Source organism: Rhinopithecus roxellana, chromosome 15 (assembly GCF_007565055.1).
Source record: "Rhinopithecus roxellana isolate Shanxi Qingling chromosome 15, ASM756505v1, whole genome shotgun sequence".
Classification (NCBI taxonomy): domain Eukaryota; kingdom Metazoa; phylum Chordata; class Mammalia; order Primates; family Cercopithecidae; genus Rhinopithecus; species Rhinopithecus roxellana.
Window position 1 is genome coordinate 72987598 of NC_044563.1, and position 16012 is coordinate 73003609.

The 16012-nt window shown below is 34.9% G+C and overlaps 1 protein-coding gene across 1 annotated transcript; it reads left to right on the forward strand.

Annotated features, from left to right (window-relative positions):
* Positions 1 to 5673: 5673 nt before the first annotated feature.
* LOC104656749 (olfactory receptor 10G7-like) lies at positions 5674 to 6609 on the forward strand. Its single transcript, XM_010356438.2, is given in 1 exon segment — positions 5674 to 6609. A coding segment is annotated over 1 exon segment (936 nt).
* The last annotated feature ends 9403 nt before the right edge of the window (positions 6610 to 16012 follow it).

Genomic DNA, 16012 nt, shown 5'->3' on the forward strand with positions numbered 1-16012 from the left:
ATTCTGTTGATTTGGGGTGGAGAGTTCTATAGATGTCTATTAGGTCTGCTTGGTGCAGAGATGAGTTCAATTCCTGGATATCCTTGTTAACTTTCTGTCTCGTTGATCTGTCTAATGTTGACAGTGGGGTGTTAAAGTCTCCCATTATTATTGTATGGGAGTCTAAGTCTCTTTGTAAGTCTCTAAGGACTTGCTTTATGAATCTGGGTGCTCCAGTATTGGGTGCATATATATTTAGGATAGTTAGCTCTTCCTGATGAATTAATCCCTTTACCATTATGTAATGACCTTCTTTGTCTCTTTTGATCTTTGATGGTTTAAAGTCTGTTTTATCAGAGACTAGGATTGCAGCCCCTGCTTTTTTTTTGTGTTCCATTGCTTGGTAGATCTCCCTCCATCCCTTTATTTTGAGCCTATGTGTGTCTCTGCATATGAGATGGGTCTCTTGAATACAGCAAACTGATAGGTCTTGACTCTTTATCCAATTTGCCAATCTGTGTCTTTTAATTGAACCATTTAGTCCATTTACATTTAAGGTTAACATTGTTACGTGTGAACTTGATCCTGTCATTATGATATTAACTGGTTATTTTGCTTGCTAGTTGATGCAGTTTCTTCCTAGCATTGATGGACTTTACATTTTGACGTTTTTGCAATGGCTGGTACCTGTTGTTCCTTTCCATGTTTAGTGCTTCCTTCAGGATCTCTTGTAGAGCAGGCCTGGTGGTGACAAAATCTCTAAGCATTTGCTTATCTGTAAAGGATTTTATTTCTCCTTCACTTATGAAACTTAGTTTGGCTGGATATGAAATTCTGGGTTTAAAATTCTTTTCTTTAAGAATATTGAATATTGGCCCCCACTCTCTTCTGGCTTGTAAAGTTTTTGCTGAGAGATCTGCTGTTAGTCTGATGGGCTTCCCTTTGTGTGTAACCCCACCTTTCTCTCTGGCTGCCCTTAACATTTTTTCCTTCATTTCAACTGTGGTGAATCTGACAATTATGTGTCTTGGAGTTGAAAAGCTATCAATTTATATTCTTTATAAACAAATATATTAAAATTCTTATCAAAATTATACCAAATTGAATTTAATACATATGAAAAAGGTGATTTGCATCATGATCAACCAGGTTGATCCAGAAATGTAAGTATAGTTTAACATTAAGTACTCAAGCAATATAATTTGCTATATTAACAAACTAAAAAAGAAAAACTATATGATTGTTTCCATAGATGCAGAAAAGGCACTCTACAAATTGCAAAAGTCATTTCTGGTAAAAAAAAAAAAAAAAAAAAAAAAAAAATCTCAGCTAACTAGAGGATAGAAGGAACCAATCTCATTTATTAAACAGAAAAACAAAACGAACACAACAATAAAACCCACAGCGGACGTCATGCTTAGCAGTAAAAAACTAGGTATTTTCCCTAAGATCAAGAACCTAGCATGTCTACTGCCACCACTTCTATTCAACATTGAACTACAGTTTCTAGACAGAAAAATTAGCTAAGAAAAAGAAGTAAAAGGAATCTAGATTGTAAATGAGAAGTAAACTGTGTTTGCACACAACATGGTCATCTATGTAGAAAATCTGATGATATATCTAAAATGGCTATAAGAACAAATAAGTGAGTTTAGCTGAGCTGTAGATTGATATACAATAATTAATCAACTCTATATATTAACAACAAATAGTTGGAAGTTGAAATTTTAAAAGTACTATTTAAAGTAGCATCAAAATAAAATATTACTAGTGATAAATCTGACAAAATGTACTGGATATGAACACAGAAACTATACAACATTGTTCAGAGAAACAAAAGTGATCAACAGTATTTGTGATCAAACATAATATGGAATTATTAAGATATCAATTCTCCCAAATTTATTGATAGATGGAATGCAATTCCAATCAGACAGCAGGCTTTTGTGTGTGTAAACAAACATTTTTTGTGTAAAATTTATATGGACATGCAAAAGACTTTGAATAGCAAAAGTAATTGTGAAAAACAACAGAGAAATGACTCAGCGGCAGAGGAGGCCCAGTGATGAATATGGTTGGTAAACAGGAGTGCCTGGACTTCTACCCTTCTCTAGTCTTTGTTACAGTATCAACAAGTCACCACACTATGTGGGTGGATTCAGCTGTGCCTTTTTCCATATGCAAAGAACTATCAGTGCAGATTTCTTAATGATAATGTTTAGAAGTTCTGGCTTGTTTATCGTGTAGAATCCCACTGGGTTTTAGTGAAACAGCCAAAAATGATGGATAATTCCCTTCTTTTTCTTGAAGAAGTTAAAACTCAGTAAATGTTACTATTGACCTCCTCTTCCTGGAAAAAGGCACAGACAAGTTGTCTAGCACTCACAACAGACCTAAGTAATTCCTAAACCATAGCTAGGTGGGCAACAATAGTGTTTTCTACCAATGCAGCAAGACAGAAAAGAAAGATAACAAATGTTTACTTTTGGAAAGAAAGACAAAAGTGTCATTTTATAGAGATCATATAACTGTATACTATATACCAAGAAAACTGATAAGTTAAACTGAAAACACAAGTTAATAGTATTCACAAAGGTAAGTACAGAAAATTGGATAGAAGTTTCAATTAACAAAAATTGATAGCATATATTTGATAAAGAGATTTTGAAATATAACGAGCTAAATTATAAGTAATTACTAAAATAGTATTGTGATTTTACATTGATTAAATATGCCTTATACTAAATAGATAACCAATGTCAGAAAAATTGGTAATTTAGTAATTTAATTGGAAAAAATATTAATTCAGGGGACTTCAGTTCTTCAAATTCCATTCCATATAGGACCATATTTTCCATATGCAGATGAGAGCATTTCTATTAGCACAAAAAGCTCGTGAAACTGCAATTGCCCTCCAAAGCTAACAGTGCTTTGGGCATCTACGTTAAACCAGTTTTTCTTGTTGTTTTCAAAAAAGCTTTTTCCTAATAGCTAAGAAATATATTAATTATGGAAGAAAAGCATACCTTCATTCTCTTTAATTGTATTAATTCAAGCTAAAAAATAAAAGAAAGTTTCACAGAAAATTTAAACACATTTTAAAGTTTAGACGATATGAAAGTATAAAGGCAAAGTCTCTGAGAAGAACAGAAAGTCTCTGAACTAGCATCCATTCTCAGCCAGGAACTTGCGCAGTGAGAGTCTGCCAAGCCCCAGAGGGAGGAAGTTTAATTAGGAAGATATTTATCTACAGGGTGTAATACTGTGATCATCCCTGGAGCACAGAAAATCTAGAGCTTCTTTTTGTGACTCACCAGAAAGTTAAAGATTTATCAGAGAGACTATGTACCTCTTCAGATAATTATCTTCTTTATAACTAAAACCCATATTTTCTATTTTTAAATTCAAAGAAGAAATAGGAAAAAAATTATTTCCTGCACAAGGAGTTTTCAAATCCAGAGTGTCATAGTTATTAATTTTGAAAGTTGATTTTCGGCTAAATAAAAAGGCTTATTGAATGATGGCCATCAAATGCAGAATCAACTTTAACAGAGGCATTTGGAAAAAATTCTAAGTGTTTAATCATTATATCAAAATATTATCTTCATTTATAAGGACTCTAAAGCCAAGCGTGTGTCTCCTAAGATATCAAACTCATATTAAGTTCTATTTTAAAAGAGTTTCTTCTGTGGTTTCATCTTTGCAAGAAAAGGAAAATTATACTACTCATCAAGAACTGACATTTTCTTTAAATCTTGAATTTTGCTTCATGATCCAAAACCTAGCTGTAAAATTGGTAAGTAGCAAAAATTGGCAACACTTCAGCATTTTTCACTATTAGATACTTTTTGGGGGAAGTAATTGTGATGTATTTCTGGTCTTAGTTTTGTTTCTCTTCATTTTTAATCAACTTTGGCTAATGAAGCTAGATTATGTTAGTCATGACTTACAGAGCCAACTTTTTGTGGTTCTGTAGAAGACTAAAAATTTTGTGAAACCATAAATCAATGAAGTGCTTTTTCTATAAACCTTAGCATTGCAACTCTGAGTTTCCAACTCAGTTTCAGCTGAATTCCATGATGGAAAAGTCTGCTTCCGTCAGATCCCCCAAAATAAAAATGTATTGCTAATGTATGACAGAAGCATTTTAGAAATTAATGAAGAAATGCTTCCTTTCTCTTCTATCTAGAGGTCCAGGTCTCCAACCACGTTTCCCTACATTTCTTCATAAATTTTAATTTATTTTCTCTTGAAAATATAATGTCTGGGACATTGTGTCCATACGTTAAAGAAAAAAAGTAAAACTTTGAGTCTGAGCTTTGAAATAATAGAAATCCTAGAAATAATGGAAATAAAGTAATTTTTTGTTTTGTTTTTAGAAGGTCATTTGTATTTTTATAATAACTCAAACATCAGAAACTCAAACATCAGAGAAAGTTTAGTCTTTCTTACTACTCAAGCAGGTTCAATTCTTCTTGGCTATCTCAAAATGTATTGTGAGATTATTTGATCATACTTTAGAAAGAGAAGGCTTAATTGCCTGAAATTCTGGGGAAGTAAATAATAATAAAAACGTATAAATAGAAAGAGACATAGAATAAGGGAAGTTAAAGAAAATGGTGGTACTGTTCATTATTGTGTTAGTTTGGGGTCAAACTTTGTATATGACCAGGAAGGTATGATCTAGGGCAGCGGTACCCAACGATTGTGGCAGGAGAGACCAGTTTCTGGTTCAGAGGAAGACAATTTTTGCATGGACTGGGGTGGGGTCTGGGGTGCTGAGGGGGAGGATGTTAGATTCTCATAAGGACCACGCAACCTAGATTCCTCACATGTGCCGTTCACAATAGGGTTCCCAGTACTATGAGAATCTAATGCCCCTGCTGATGTGACAGAAAGTTGGGCTCAGGTGGTGATGCTCGCTTGCTGGCAGTTCTCCTCATGCTGTGCGACTGGTTCCTAAAAGGCCACCGACCGGTACCAGTCCCTGACCTGGGGTTTGAGGACTCCTGATCTAGGGTAAGACAAAGGAACAGAAGACTGGCTCCACATAATGCTATACCACTGCTGGAATCCTGCCTTAGTTATGCAGCTGGCCAGAGAGCTCTGAGAAGGCAGTTTTCTCCCATTCTTTCATCTAGAATGAAGATTGCTTTAGAAATTTGTATTTGCAATAGAAATTCTTTAATGATCAAAGAGACTGAATCTGTATGTGTGAAAGTGTTTGTGTGTGTGTGTGTGTGTGTGTATGTGTTGACAGAGAGAGAATGTGTGTGTGCATGTATATCTATATATGTGTTTGTTTGAGAGAAAAAGAGAGAGAGAGATGCTTGAATAAAGGCTTATCCCCGGAAAGAGCTTGCCGGCACCTAAGTGTTGCTAATTTGAGTATATCTTTTTCAATTCTACACAAAATAGGATACAAAATTTGTTCTTCTTTTCAACATTTGTCTGATTTTATGTAAATCTCCTCCTCTTCTGTATATGGCTTATTCTGGTACTGGAATAAGAAAGTGCTATTCCTCTTCAAAGACCCATACTGAAGCAAAAGGAATTTATAAAATATAAAAAATAATTTAACCCCAGTGCTCTCAATCAGAAAAATATAGTTGCCATATTTCATATAAAACATGCTCACAGTAAATGCTGCCTCCTTTCCTTTCTGTAAGAACAGAGCCTCATATATGAGAAGAAATGTCCAACGGCAGCTTTGTGTCAGCGTTCATTCTCACGGGCCTTCCCCATGCCCCAGCGTTGGACACCCCACTCTTTGGAGCCTTCCTAGTCATTTATGTGTTCACTGTGCTAGGGAACCTCCTCATCCTGCTGGTGATCAGGGTGGATTCTCACCTCCACACCCCCATGTACTACTTTCTCACCAACCTGTCCTTCATTGACATGTGACTCTCCACTGTCACGGTGCCCAAAATGCTGATGACCTTGGCATCCCCAAGTGGCAGGGCTATCTCCTTCCACAGTTGCGTGGCTCAGCTCTATTTCTTTCACTTCCTGGGGAGCACCGAGTGTTTCCTCTACACGGTCATGTCCTATGATCGCTACCTGGCCATCAGTTACCCGCTGAGGTACACCAGCGTGATGAGTGGGCGCTCCTGTGCTCTCCTGGCCATCGGCACTTGGCTCAGTGACTCACTGCATTCTGCTGTCCAGATCATATTGACTTTCCATTTGCCCTACTGTAGACCCAACCCGATCCAGCACTATTTGTGTGATGCACCACCCATCCTGAAACTGGCCTGTGCAGACACCACGGCCATTGAGATTGTCATTTTTGTGACTGTTGGAATAGTGGCCTCGGGCTGCTTTCTTCTGATAGTGGTGTCTTATGTGTCCATTGTCTATTCCGTCCTGCGGATCCACACCTCAGAGGGGAGGTGCAGAGCCTTTCAGACCTGTGTCTCCCACTGTATCGTGGTCCTTTGCTTCTTTGGTCCTGGTCTTTTCATTTACCTGAGGCCAGGCTCCAGGGACGCCGTGGATGGGATTGTGGCCATATTCTACACCACGCTGACTCCTCTTTTCAACCCTGCTGTGTACACCCTGAGAAACAAGGAGGTAAAGAAAGCTCTGTTGAAGTTGAAAAATGGGTCAGTATTCTCTCAGGGTAAATAGTCAAGAAAAGTCAGATATAACTAACTTTTCTTTTTTTATTTGTAAATAAATTAAACCTTCGATATGAGCGTTACATTTGAATGGAGCATTTCAATTATCCAGTTTTAATTTTTAATCGGACAGTTAATTAATCTTTCATTTTTTTCTGCAGAGTGTTTGTTAGAATCCTAGTTAAAGCAGCCATTTCATGGTGATAATCTAAGAGAAAGGATAATAGTCTATTCTTTTCACGTTCCATTAAGTAATCAGAAAAGTAGTTTATTTTTCTTATATAAATATTTTCCAGAATTGCTATTCAGTATAATGTTCTTACAGTTTATTTTGTGTAATTTAAGTCAAAGCGTTATAAAAATCTTTCTTTTCATGTCTTAAATTTTCTATATTGAAAAATTCATTGTAACATTCATAAATAACTACATAATTTAATATCCATATTACAAACTTTTAACTTTAGAAAATACTAGACAAAAATGTTTGGTTCTCAAGAAGAATGGCTTTATTCACATTCGTGAACCAATAAAAACCACGTAACTCTTTAATATTTTTTTCTTACTTAGACCTGAAAGATTTCTGAGTAAATATTTGTCCATTTATGAACTGTATACACTACACACATTGTATTAGTCGCTGATAACAACTGTCTAGACTTTCCTTCCATATTTGTGGAGCTGCCAATCTCTTATCCTTAATGCCAAGTTTCCATTTTTAACAATTTTAAAATTATTTTTATAAGTTACCAGAGGATAAATAATAAATACACAAAAATGATCAAATAATCTTAGAGACAAAGATATGCAGTCAAAAAATTTGAGAGTATCCCTCAATTTAGAACAAAGTATTAGATAATATTTCCCATGTAATTAGACTATGTCTGTAAGTCACATCCATTTGACTTAAAGTGTATGAAATGGACTCTGGATACTCTCTGAGTAGGTAAGTCTCGGACCATGAACCTTATAATCTGTCATCCAAATAAATACATATATTTAAAGTGTAAATAATTTTTCTCAAAATAAATGCTTAATTTAAATACCACAGGTATCCTGGTCATGCCAACTCTGCCTAGCATACCATGAAGAGAAAAACAAAACTAGAAGGCAGCTGCTAGAGCTGAAAAGCATTTCTCAAACTCCTCAGGTTTGCAACAGCTGCATTTCAAAGATGCTGTAGCGAGAACGTTCCTTCAGTGCTAACTTTCCGTATCTTACTCTAAGTAAACTGTGCAGTGATATTGAGAAGAAAAACATACTGACTTGGTGAGCATAACCTATATAAATCGTGACACAATGATCAATATAAGAGGTATATTCTTGGTTTTCACACCAAGAAATCAGATTGGTATGGACCAATTATATAATTCAGCTCATTTCTCAAAGGAAAACACTGAGGTAGAAATAAACCAAAATTACTTAGTCATTGGAGTCACTTGGATTCTTACACTTCTCTGTAACATCACACTGTTATATCTAACTTACGTTTACCTAAAATGTTATGGGATATTTATTGGGTGTTAAGTTACATGCTAAACAGTAGATACACAAAAACAACAGACAAGATCTGTACATTCACCAAAGTCATTGTCTGGCAAGGGGGAAAATATGTCGCATTATCCAGGTTACAATGTTGTAAGTGCAATGGGTGCCCAAGGAGAGATCCATTATTAGTTTTGACTTGGAAAGATGCTAAAGGATTCAAAATACTATAGCAATATGTATCACCCACAGTCATTTTGAAAGTAAATTATTGACAAAGATATATATGATGAATGTCAATATCTTTATTTAATTGAAAACATTATTGAAATAATCTTAGAATCGCATGAAGTTGTAAGAAATAACACAGGGAGAGTCCTTGTTATACCTTGCTCAGTTTCCCCCAATGATAGCAGTTAGCAAAATTATAGTGTAATATCACAACTAGGATGTTGACACTATTATAATCCACAAATCTTATTCAGATTTTTCTAGTTTTACTCACTTGTATGTGTATGTATTTGTTAAATACTATACAGTTTTAACACCAGTGTATGTTAATTAATTTTAATCTGGCTCAATCTACCTATTTATCCATTCAATAAATAAATATAAACTGAGTGGCTATCGTGTCCTATGTACAATGAGTACAAAACAAAATAAACAGGCAAAGACCTCCTTTTAAGAAGTTTGTAGTCCCAATATACAAGATGTATAGTCTTCATAAGTTTATGAGTTATAAAAATCAAACAAATCTTGACAAAATTTGTATACAATACTAGGAAGAAGGATTTTTATCTTGCAAGTTCTGGAGAGTTATTGAAATACTGTAATATGATAGTATTTTTATTTAGAGACATAACCGGTGGTAACATGGAAGACAGAGGGAAGGAAGGTGAATTTTAGGGCAGCAACTAAAGAGCTTTTTTGACTGTATATCAAGAAAGGAAAACACCAAAGTCCAACTTCAGTCAACAGCAGAGAGAATTGGGAGCAGGGAAAGGGAAGGCAAATAGGAGCCCACTGTGTAAGGAAGCAAAGCTGATGGAGAAGTTCATGTGATTTGGCCATTGTGATATAACTTATCAAAATAGAGAAAGTAACAAGGATATGTTCTTAGGGTAGAATGAAAGTGTCTGACTTTGGAAATGTTTGTTTTGAGCGCCTGTGGAAGTTTCAGGTAAAATTATTTGGTTGAAGGTGTAGCTTGGGAGAGGCAGAAACCTACACAGTTAAGTAAGCAAGAGGACTGGTCACTGTATTCCTTGTTTTGTGCTGGCTGTTAAACATCTGTTTCCTAACATGGAGAAGGAAACGTCTCTTATTCGATAGTAGCATGAAGAGAGGTCAGATCAGGGAAAAGTAACCACCACCCCTGCTACATTTCTCGAGTAAGTCCAGGAAAGGAAACCTTCAGGAGTTTCATACAAATCTGTTATTGGACCTTTCCTTACAGTATTATTTCTCACAATAACACTCAAAGACCTTTCTAGAGGTTGTAAATTCAAAGAATTCCAGAGACAGTACTTATAAAAGCAGCTGCTTCTTGATGGCATGGTCATGAAAGATAGCAAAGGATGAAAGGGCCACCACTGTTGCTCTTTCAGTTCCCTGATGCTATTGAACTCCTTTAATAGGTTAGATCTTAATAGCATTGAGGGGATACTAGAAGGAAATTAAAAGAAAATCAAGTGTCAAAAGGATTAATTTAAATAATAAAAGGTCCGCTTGAGGATTTGGGAAATAAAGGCGCACATTGAAGGCACATGGTGCACATAGTAGGCACAGAAGCATAAAACCTGTGTGTTTAAAGATGGAGATAATATGTGGACGAGTGGAACAGAATATGGAGTCCAGAAAGAGACCTACGCATAGCAGTCTGTTGACTTTTAGCCAAAGTGCCAAGGCATTTTGAAGAAAAAAGTGTGATACTTTCAACAAATTATGCCCAAAAGTCTGTCTATCCCTGAGTAAGAACCAAACTTTGAATCAATTACTTCACTTTATATACAAAAATTAACTTAAATGAGATTATTGACCTAGATGTGAAAGCGAAAATTATTATATGTCTAGGACAAAAAAGTAGGAGAGAAGCTTTCATAAACTTGGGGTCGATACAGATTTCTCAAGGAGGACAGAAAACATGAACCATAGAAATAAGGCAAAAGTTGGACTTTAGCAAAATTAGAAATTTGTGCTCTTCCAGTGATATTAATAAGTAAATGAGTAGGCAAAAAACACACTAGATATAAATATTTGTAATGCATATATCCAGTAAAAACTGAATAAAAAAATTGTAAAGATATACCACAATTTAATAATTAAAAACAACCCAATGAGAAATGGGCAGAAGATCTGAACACATGCTTCTCCAAGAAGGATATTTGAATCACCACCAGGAAGGTGAAAAATTGCTCAACATTATTAACCATTACTGAAATATAAATTCACACATAATAAGACCACACACATATAATCAAACGACCAAAATTTTAAAACCTAAAATCAATATTATTGAGAATGTGGATCGATAAGAACTTTTATGCATTTCTGGTAGATACATAAAATGGTACAGCCAGCTTGGAGAAAACTCGATTTTTTTAAATATTAAATACACATTTGTCATTCAACTTATCATTCAACTTTACAAATCTATTTTTTAATGTTTACCCAAGAGAGTTTAAATCATATGCCTAACAAATATTTGCAAGTGAATCTATGTAGCAGTTTTATTAATAATATCCCCAAACTGGAAGCAATAGGTAATAGATTATGGCATATTTCCATTACTGATACACACAAATGCATAAATAAATTTTAAAAATTAGGATAAACAAAACAAGTCAGACACAAGACAATGTATACTGTAAGATCCCATTCATAGGAAACTCTAAAAAGGACAAATCTAATCCAGAGTGAGAGAAAGCAGATCAGTAGTTATCTGGGGCTTCAGGTAATGGAGGACTGATGAGAAGGGACACGGTGGATTAGATGTGGTAATGGAAAGGTTTTTACCTTGATTGTGGTGGTAGATACACAGGTACTTCCATTTGTTAAAACATACCAGACTGTGCACCTAAAATGCTTACAAATTATACCTCCATAACGTTTTGCATTTTAAAAACAAATTCTTTCCCAATAAAGTTTTTGAAAGCAGGCAAAAAGTCAAACTACAAATTAAAAACAAAAAAGAGAAACTTGTTTCTGAAGAGCCATGACAAAGTAGCTGGTACAGACCTAACCTCCCTTTAAAACTGTATAAAACGTAGTCACACAGTATACAAATTACTAAAAGATATTCTAAAGTTGAATAAAATAATCCTAGATAAAAGGATAGAAGTGCAAAATAAATCAGTCCATAAATACCACAGGAAAAGATGAATACATACATAAACATACGAGAAGACCCTTGACTGTTGAAAGCCCCAACAGTAACATCTTGTCCAGTTTATAACATTGTTAGAAATTAAATAAAGGACAAAAATATTTCTAAAAACATGTATAAAGCCATTACATGGAACTAAAAGTAAAATTTTTGGATTATTCAAGATATGGTAAAGTACTAACGCAAATAGATTATAATGCATTGAAATGATATTGACTTTACCATAAAAATATAATAAAAAATAAAAATAGTTAAAAGTAATGAAAAATGAAATAATGAAAATACTTGATTAGTATATTAAATATTTTGAAAAATACAAAAGGATTGAGAAACATGAATAAAGAAAAAGGAATTTAATTTAAGAATAGAAAACCACAAAATATTAGACTATTACAGGTACAATAACGCACTACAAATAAAAGATAAATAAATAAAACAGGCAGCTTATATAAGAAGCGACATCTAATTATATCTGGTTTAAAAGAAACGACACTAAATAAAAATACACACACACACACACACACGGAAAGTTAAAGGGTAGAAAATTTATTCCAAGAACATACTAGGAAAAAAACTAATATGACTTTATTAGCAGCAAATAAAGTGAACTTTCAAGTAAGAAGTATTATCAGAAATATAAAGGACATTTTTTAAATGTCTACTCATAAAAAAGCTAAAAGGGGTCAATTTATTTGAGGTGGGGTCCTACACGTTTATGGACTTTACCTTCATGAACGCCACTAATTCCTCCAGTTTCCTATCGTGAAAAGCTAAAATAAATAAATAAATAAATAAATAAATAAATAAATAATTCCCTCTTGGCTCTGGTAGAGTTAGGGGATAGATAATCATTGTGAAATACAGTCAGAGCTTCCTCTACAACATATGTCTGTTCCCTGGGCAAAGGCTTTGTCAGATTCTTATCCCAAATGGGGGAAGGGCATTTCTCCTACTTGAGTTTGACTCTTATAGCCCTCCCATCTTACTTAAAGGGGAAAACATGTTAAGCGGGTCAGTTTTAGAGGAATTAGATCGGGAATATTGAAAGTAGCTGGAGAAGAGAATGGGAGAAACAGGGAACTGGGATGGGAGGTACTTATGAAAACACTTGTGAAGGTCACAGTTCTAAAGACAGGCCCACTAAAAACACAAGCATTGAATCAGAATATTACAGGGCAATACTCCTCTCTCAGATCTTACAATCACAGCATCAGGGCTCCAGTAAATAACAGTAAATAAAGGAGCTGAAGAGCTGAAAGAGTTACTAGTCACAGACTCTCTTTGAGGACTAATACTTAAGGATACATAAAGTTAATGGGCAAGACAAAACAAGACACTACAGGAATTTGAAGCCTTTGGTCCCTATAAACATGAAACAGTCCAACTTCTAGCCAGATTAGATAACCAGAAATCTTCCTTCTAATTGTCTATTTATCTCAGTTCCTATTGCCTGACACAACATGTCTAGATTTCAACAAAAAATTATAAGATATGCTAAAAGGTAAGAAAGAAAAGTACAGTCTACTGAAACTATAAAAATGCTAGAAAACCTCGGGAAAACTCTTCTGGACATTGGTCTAGGCAAAAAATTCATGACTAAGACCTCAAAAGCATGGGCAACAAAAACTAAAATTGACAAATAAGACTTATACTAAAAAGCTTCTGCACAGCAAAAGAAATAATTAACAGAAAGAACAGAATGCAAGAAAATATTTGCAAACTATGCATCCAATAGGGACGGATATCCAGAATTTACAAAGAACTCAAATTACTCAACAATTACAAAAAGCAAATAACCTCATTAAAAAGTTGGTAATGAACAGACATTTTTCAAAAGAAAACATATAAGTGGTTAACAGGCACATGAAAAAATGGCCAACATCAATAATCATCACAGAAATGCAAATTAAAGCCACAAAATCAGTCAGAATCACCATTATTAAAAAGACAAAAAATAACAGATGTTGGCAAGGCTATAGAGAAAACGGAACACTTACACACTGTTGGTGGGAATGTAAATTAGTACAACCTCTATGGAAAACAGTGTGGCGATTTCTCAAAGAACTAAAAATAGAACTACCATTTGATCTAGCAGTTCCACTACTGGGTATCTACCCAAAGGAAAAGAATTCATTATATCCAAAACATACCTGCCCCTGTATGTTTTTCACAGCACTATTCACAAGAGGTAAGATATGTAATCAACCTGTTTCCATCAATGAATGATTGAATAAAGAAAATGTGTATATAGACACCATGAAATACTATTTAGCCACAAAAAGGATAAAATCATGCCTTTTGCAGCAATATGGATAGAGCTCAAAACCATTATCTTTATTTATTTATTTATTTTTTGAAACAGCGTCTCGCTGCTCTGTCACCCAGGCTGGAGTGCAGAGGCACAATCTCGGCTCACTGCAAGCTCCGCCTCCCGGGTTCACGCCATTCTCCTGCCTCAGCCTCCCGAGTAGCTGGGACTACAGGCACCCGCCACCAGGCCCGGCTAATTTTTTGTATTTTTAGTAGAGACGGGGTTTCACCATGTTAGCCAGGTTGGTCTTGATCTCCTGACCTCGTGATCCACCCGCCTCGGCCTCCCAAAGTCCTGGGATTACAGGCGTGAGCCGCCGCTCCCAGCCAAGGCCATTACCTTAAGTAAAACAAATTAGTCACAGAAAGACAAATACTACATGTTCTTAATTTTAAATGGGAGCTAAATATTGTGTACTAAAGAATGTAGAGGGTGGAATAATAGATAACTGAGACTTAAAAGGGTGGAGAGATGAGGGAGGTGAGTGACAATAAGTTATTTAATAGCTACAATATACACTTTTCAGGTGGTAGATACCCTAGAAGCCCTGATTTCACCACTATGCAATCTACCCACGTAACAAAATTACACTTGTAGTCCATAAATTTATATAAATAAAATTCTTAAAAAAAGAAAAACAGCCCAATCTAAAGAGACAAAACAATCATCAGAAACAGTTCCACATATGACATAGATGTTAGAATTATCAGAGAGGGAGTGTAAAATACATTAAAAAGTCTAATAGAAAAAATAAAAGTCCTAAAAGAACAGATGGGTAATGTGAGCAGAGAGTTGGAAACTCTAAGAATCAAAAGGAAATGCTAAAGATAGAAAACACTGTAACAGAAGGGAAAAACTCCTTCATGGTCTCAAGATTTCTCCCATTTGTCAACAAGTCTTAGTTAAGTTTAAAATCATGCCAGCTGGATAGAAATTGACTTGTAATGGCAACAAATTCTTGGAGTCTACCATGAACATTTCTGAACACAAGAAAAGTGTATCAGCAATCCCTACGTATTGCATTCTAAGTGCTAACAGAACTTAGGATGGCCTCTGTCAAATGATTACAGCATTGTTCTCGCATGTTGATTTTTAGAGCTTCATGTACCTGTAAATGGTTCAACACACTTCATTAATCCTTTGAAATACTCTAAGACCACATAATCAAACATGTGAACATATAACTAGCCAGGGGGCTGCCTTCAGAGGAGTAATAGAAAGTCTCATATGTCTTATCTATTAGTATTTCACTTCAGCAGAGTCTCTCTTTTCTATTTGTATCTAATGATTCTAAGTGCTGTCACCAATATATCTGACCGCTCCTGACTTGTGGCTGCACAAATCTCAATCAAGTGTTCAAAATTCCATTATGGCTTTCCACTGCTTCCACTGACCGTGGATGAATTAGATGGATAAGGTGATATTGAACCTTTAGGGTTTCACGAATGTCCTTTTTGATTTAGTAGGAATGGTCCCTGGTTACTTTGATAGTATGGATGCCCTAAATCTGAAAATAAAGTCCATTAAAATATTTTGCCAATGATAACTTTGAATTAGGGTATGATAACAATTGTCTTGAAAATGTCCCCCTATTTTACCCTTTAAGGAAGAGAGATCTTTTTTATTTTTAGATTTTAAACAATGTTTCCCACTGTGTGAGAAAAATTTAGTTACACTGTAAACATCTTAATGCAGTAAATGTAAAACTCCCTCCTCTCTACCTGCAGAGACATGGAGGTCCTGGCCAAAATGTATGCATTGGATGAACATTGAGATTATGAAGTAATAAAAGAAAATGTGCAAAGCTTTGGTTTTAGCATCTTCTGATCAATTTTCCTCTCGTTAGAATTCAAAGATTCAAATACAGGAAGATTTGACATGGAAAATGAAAGCTCTGTGAACCTGGGGTACACCTCAAAACAAATGAACTTTAATAAAGTTTATATTATTTATAGTGTACATATTAATTATAAGAAATTATTTAATTAGGGAGGGCCTTTGTTATTTGTATGTGTAATTCTCTGAACCTTCAGATAGTGGTTCACTCCATTACTTAATCTGTGTTAGATGACACGTGGTTTACTATAGTGCCTCACATACACATTATGACACTTTGAAGTCCATCTGTTGTTCACTTATGTGCTTTGCACTGGACTCTAGAGTTCTGGAACATAAATCATGTCTTGAAGTTCTGCATCTTTTGTGCCAGAAACTTAGTAGTCATCTAATTGAAAT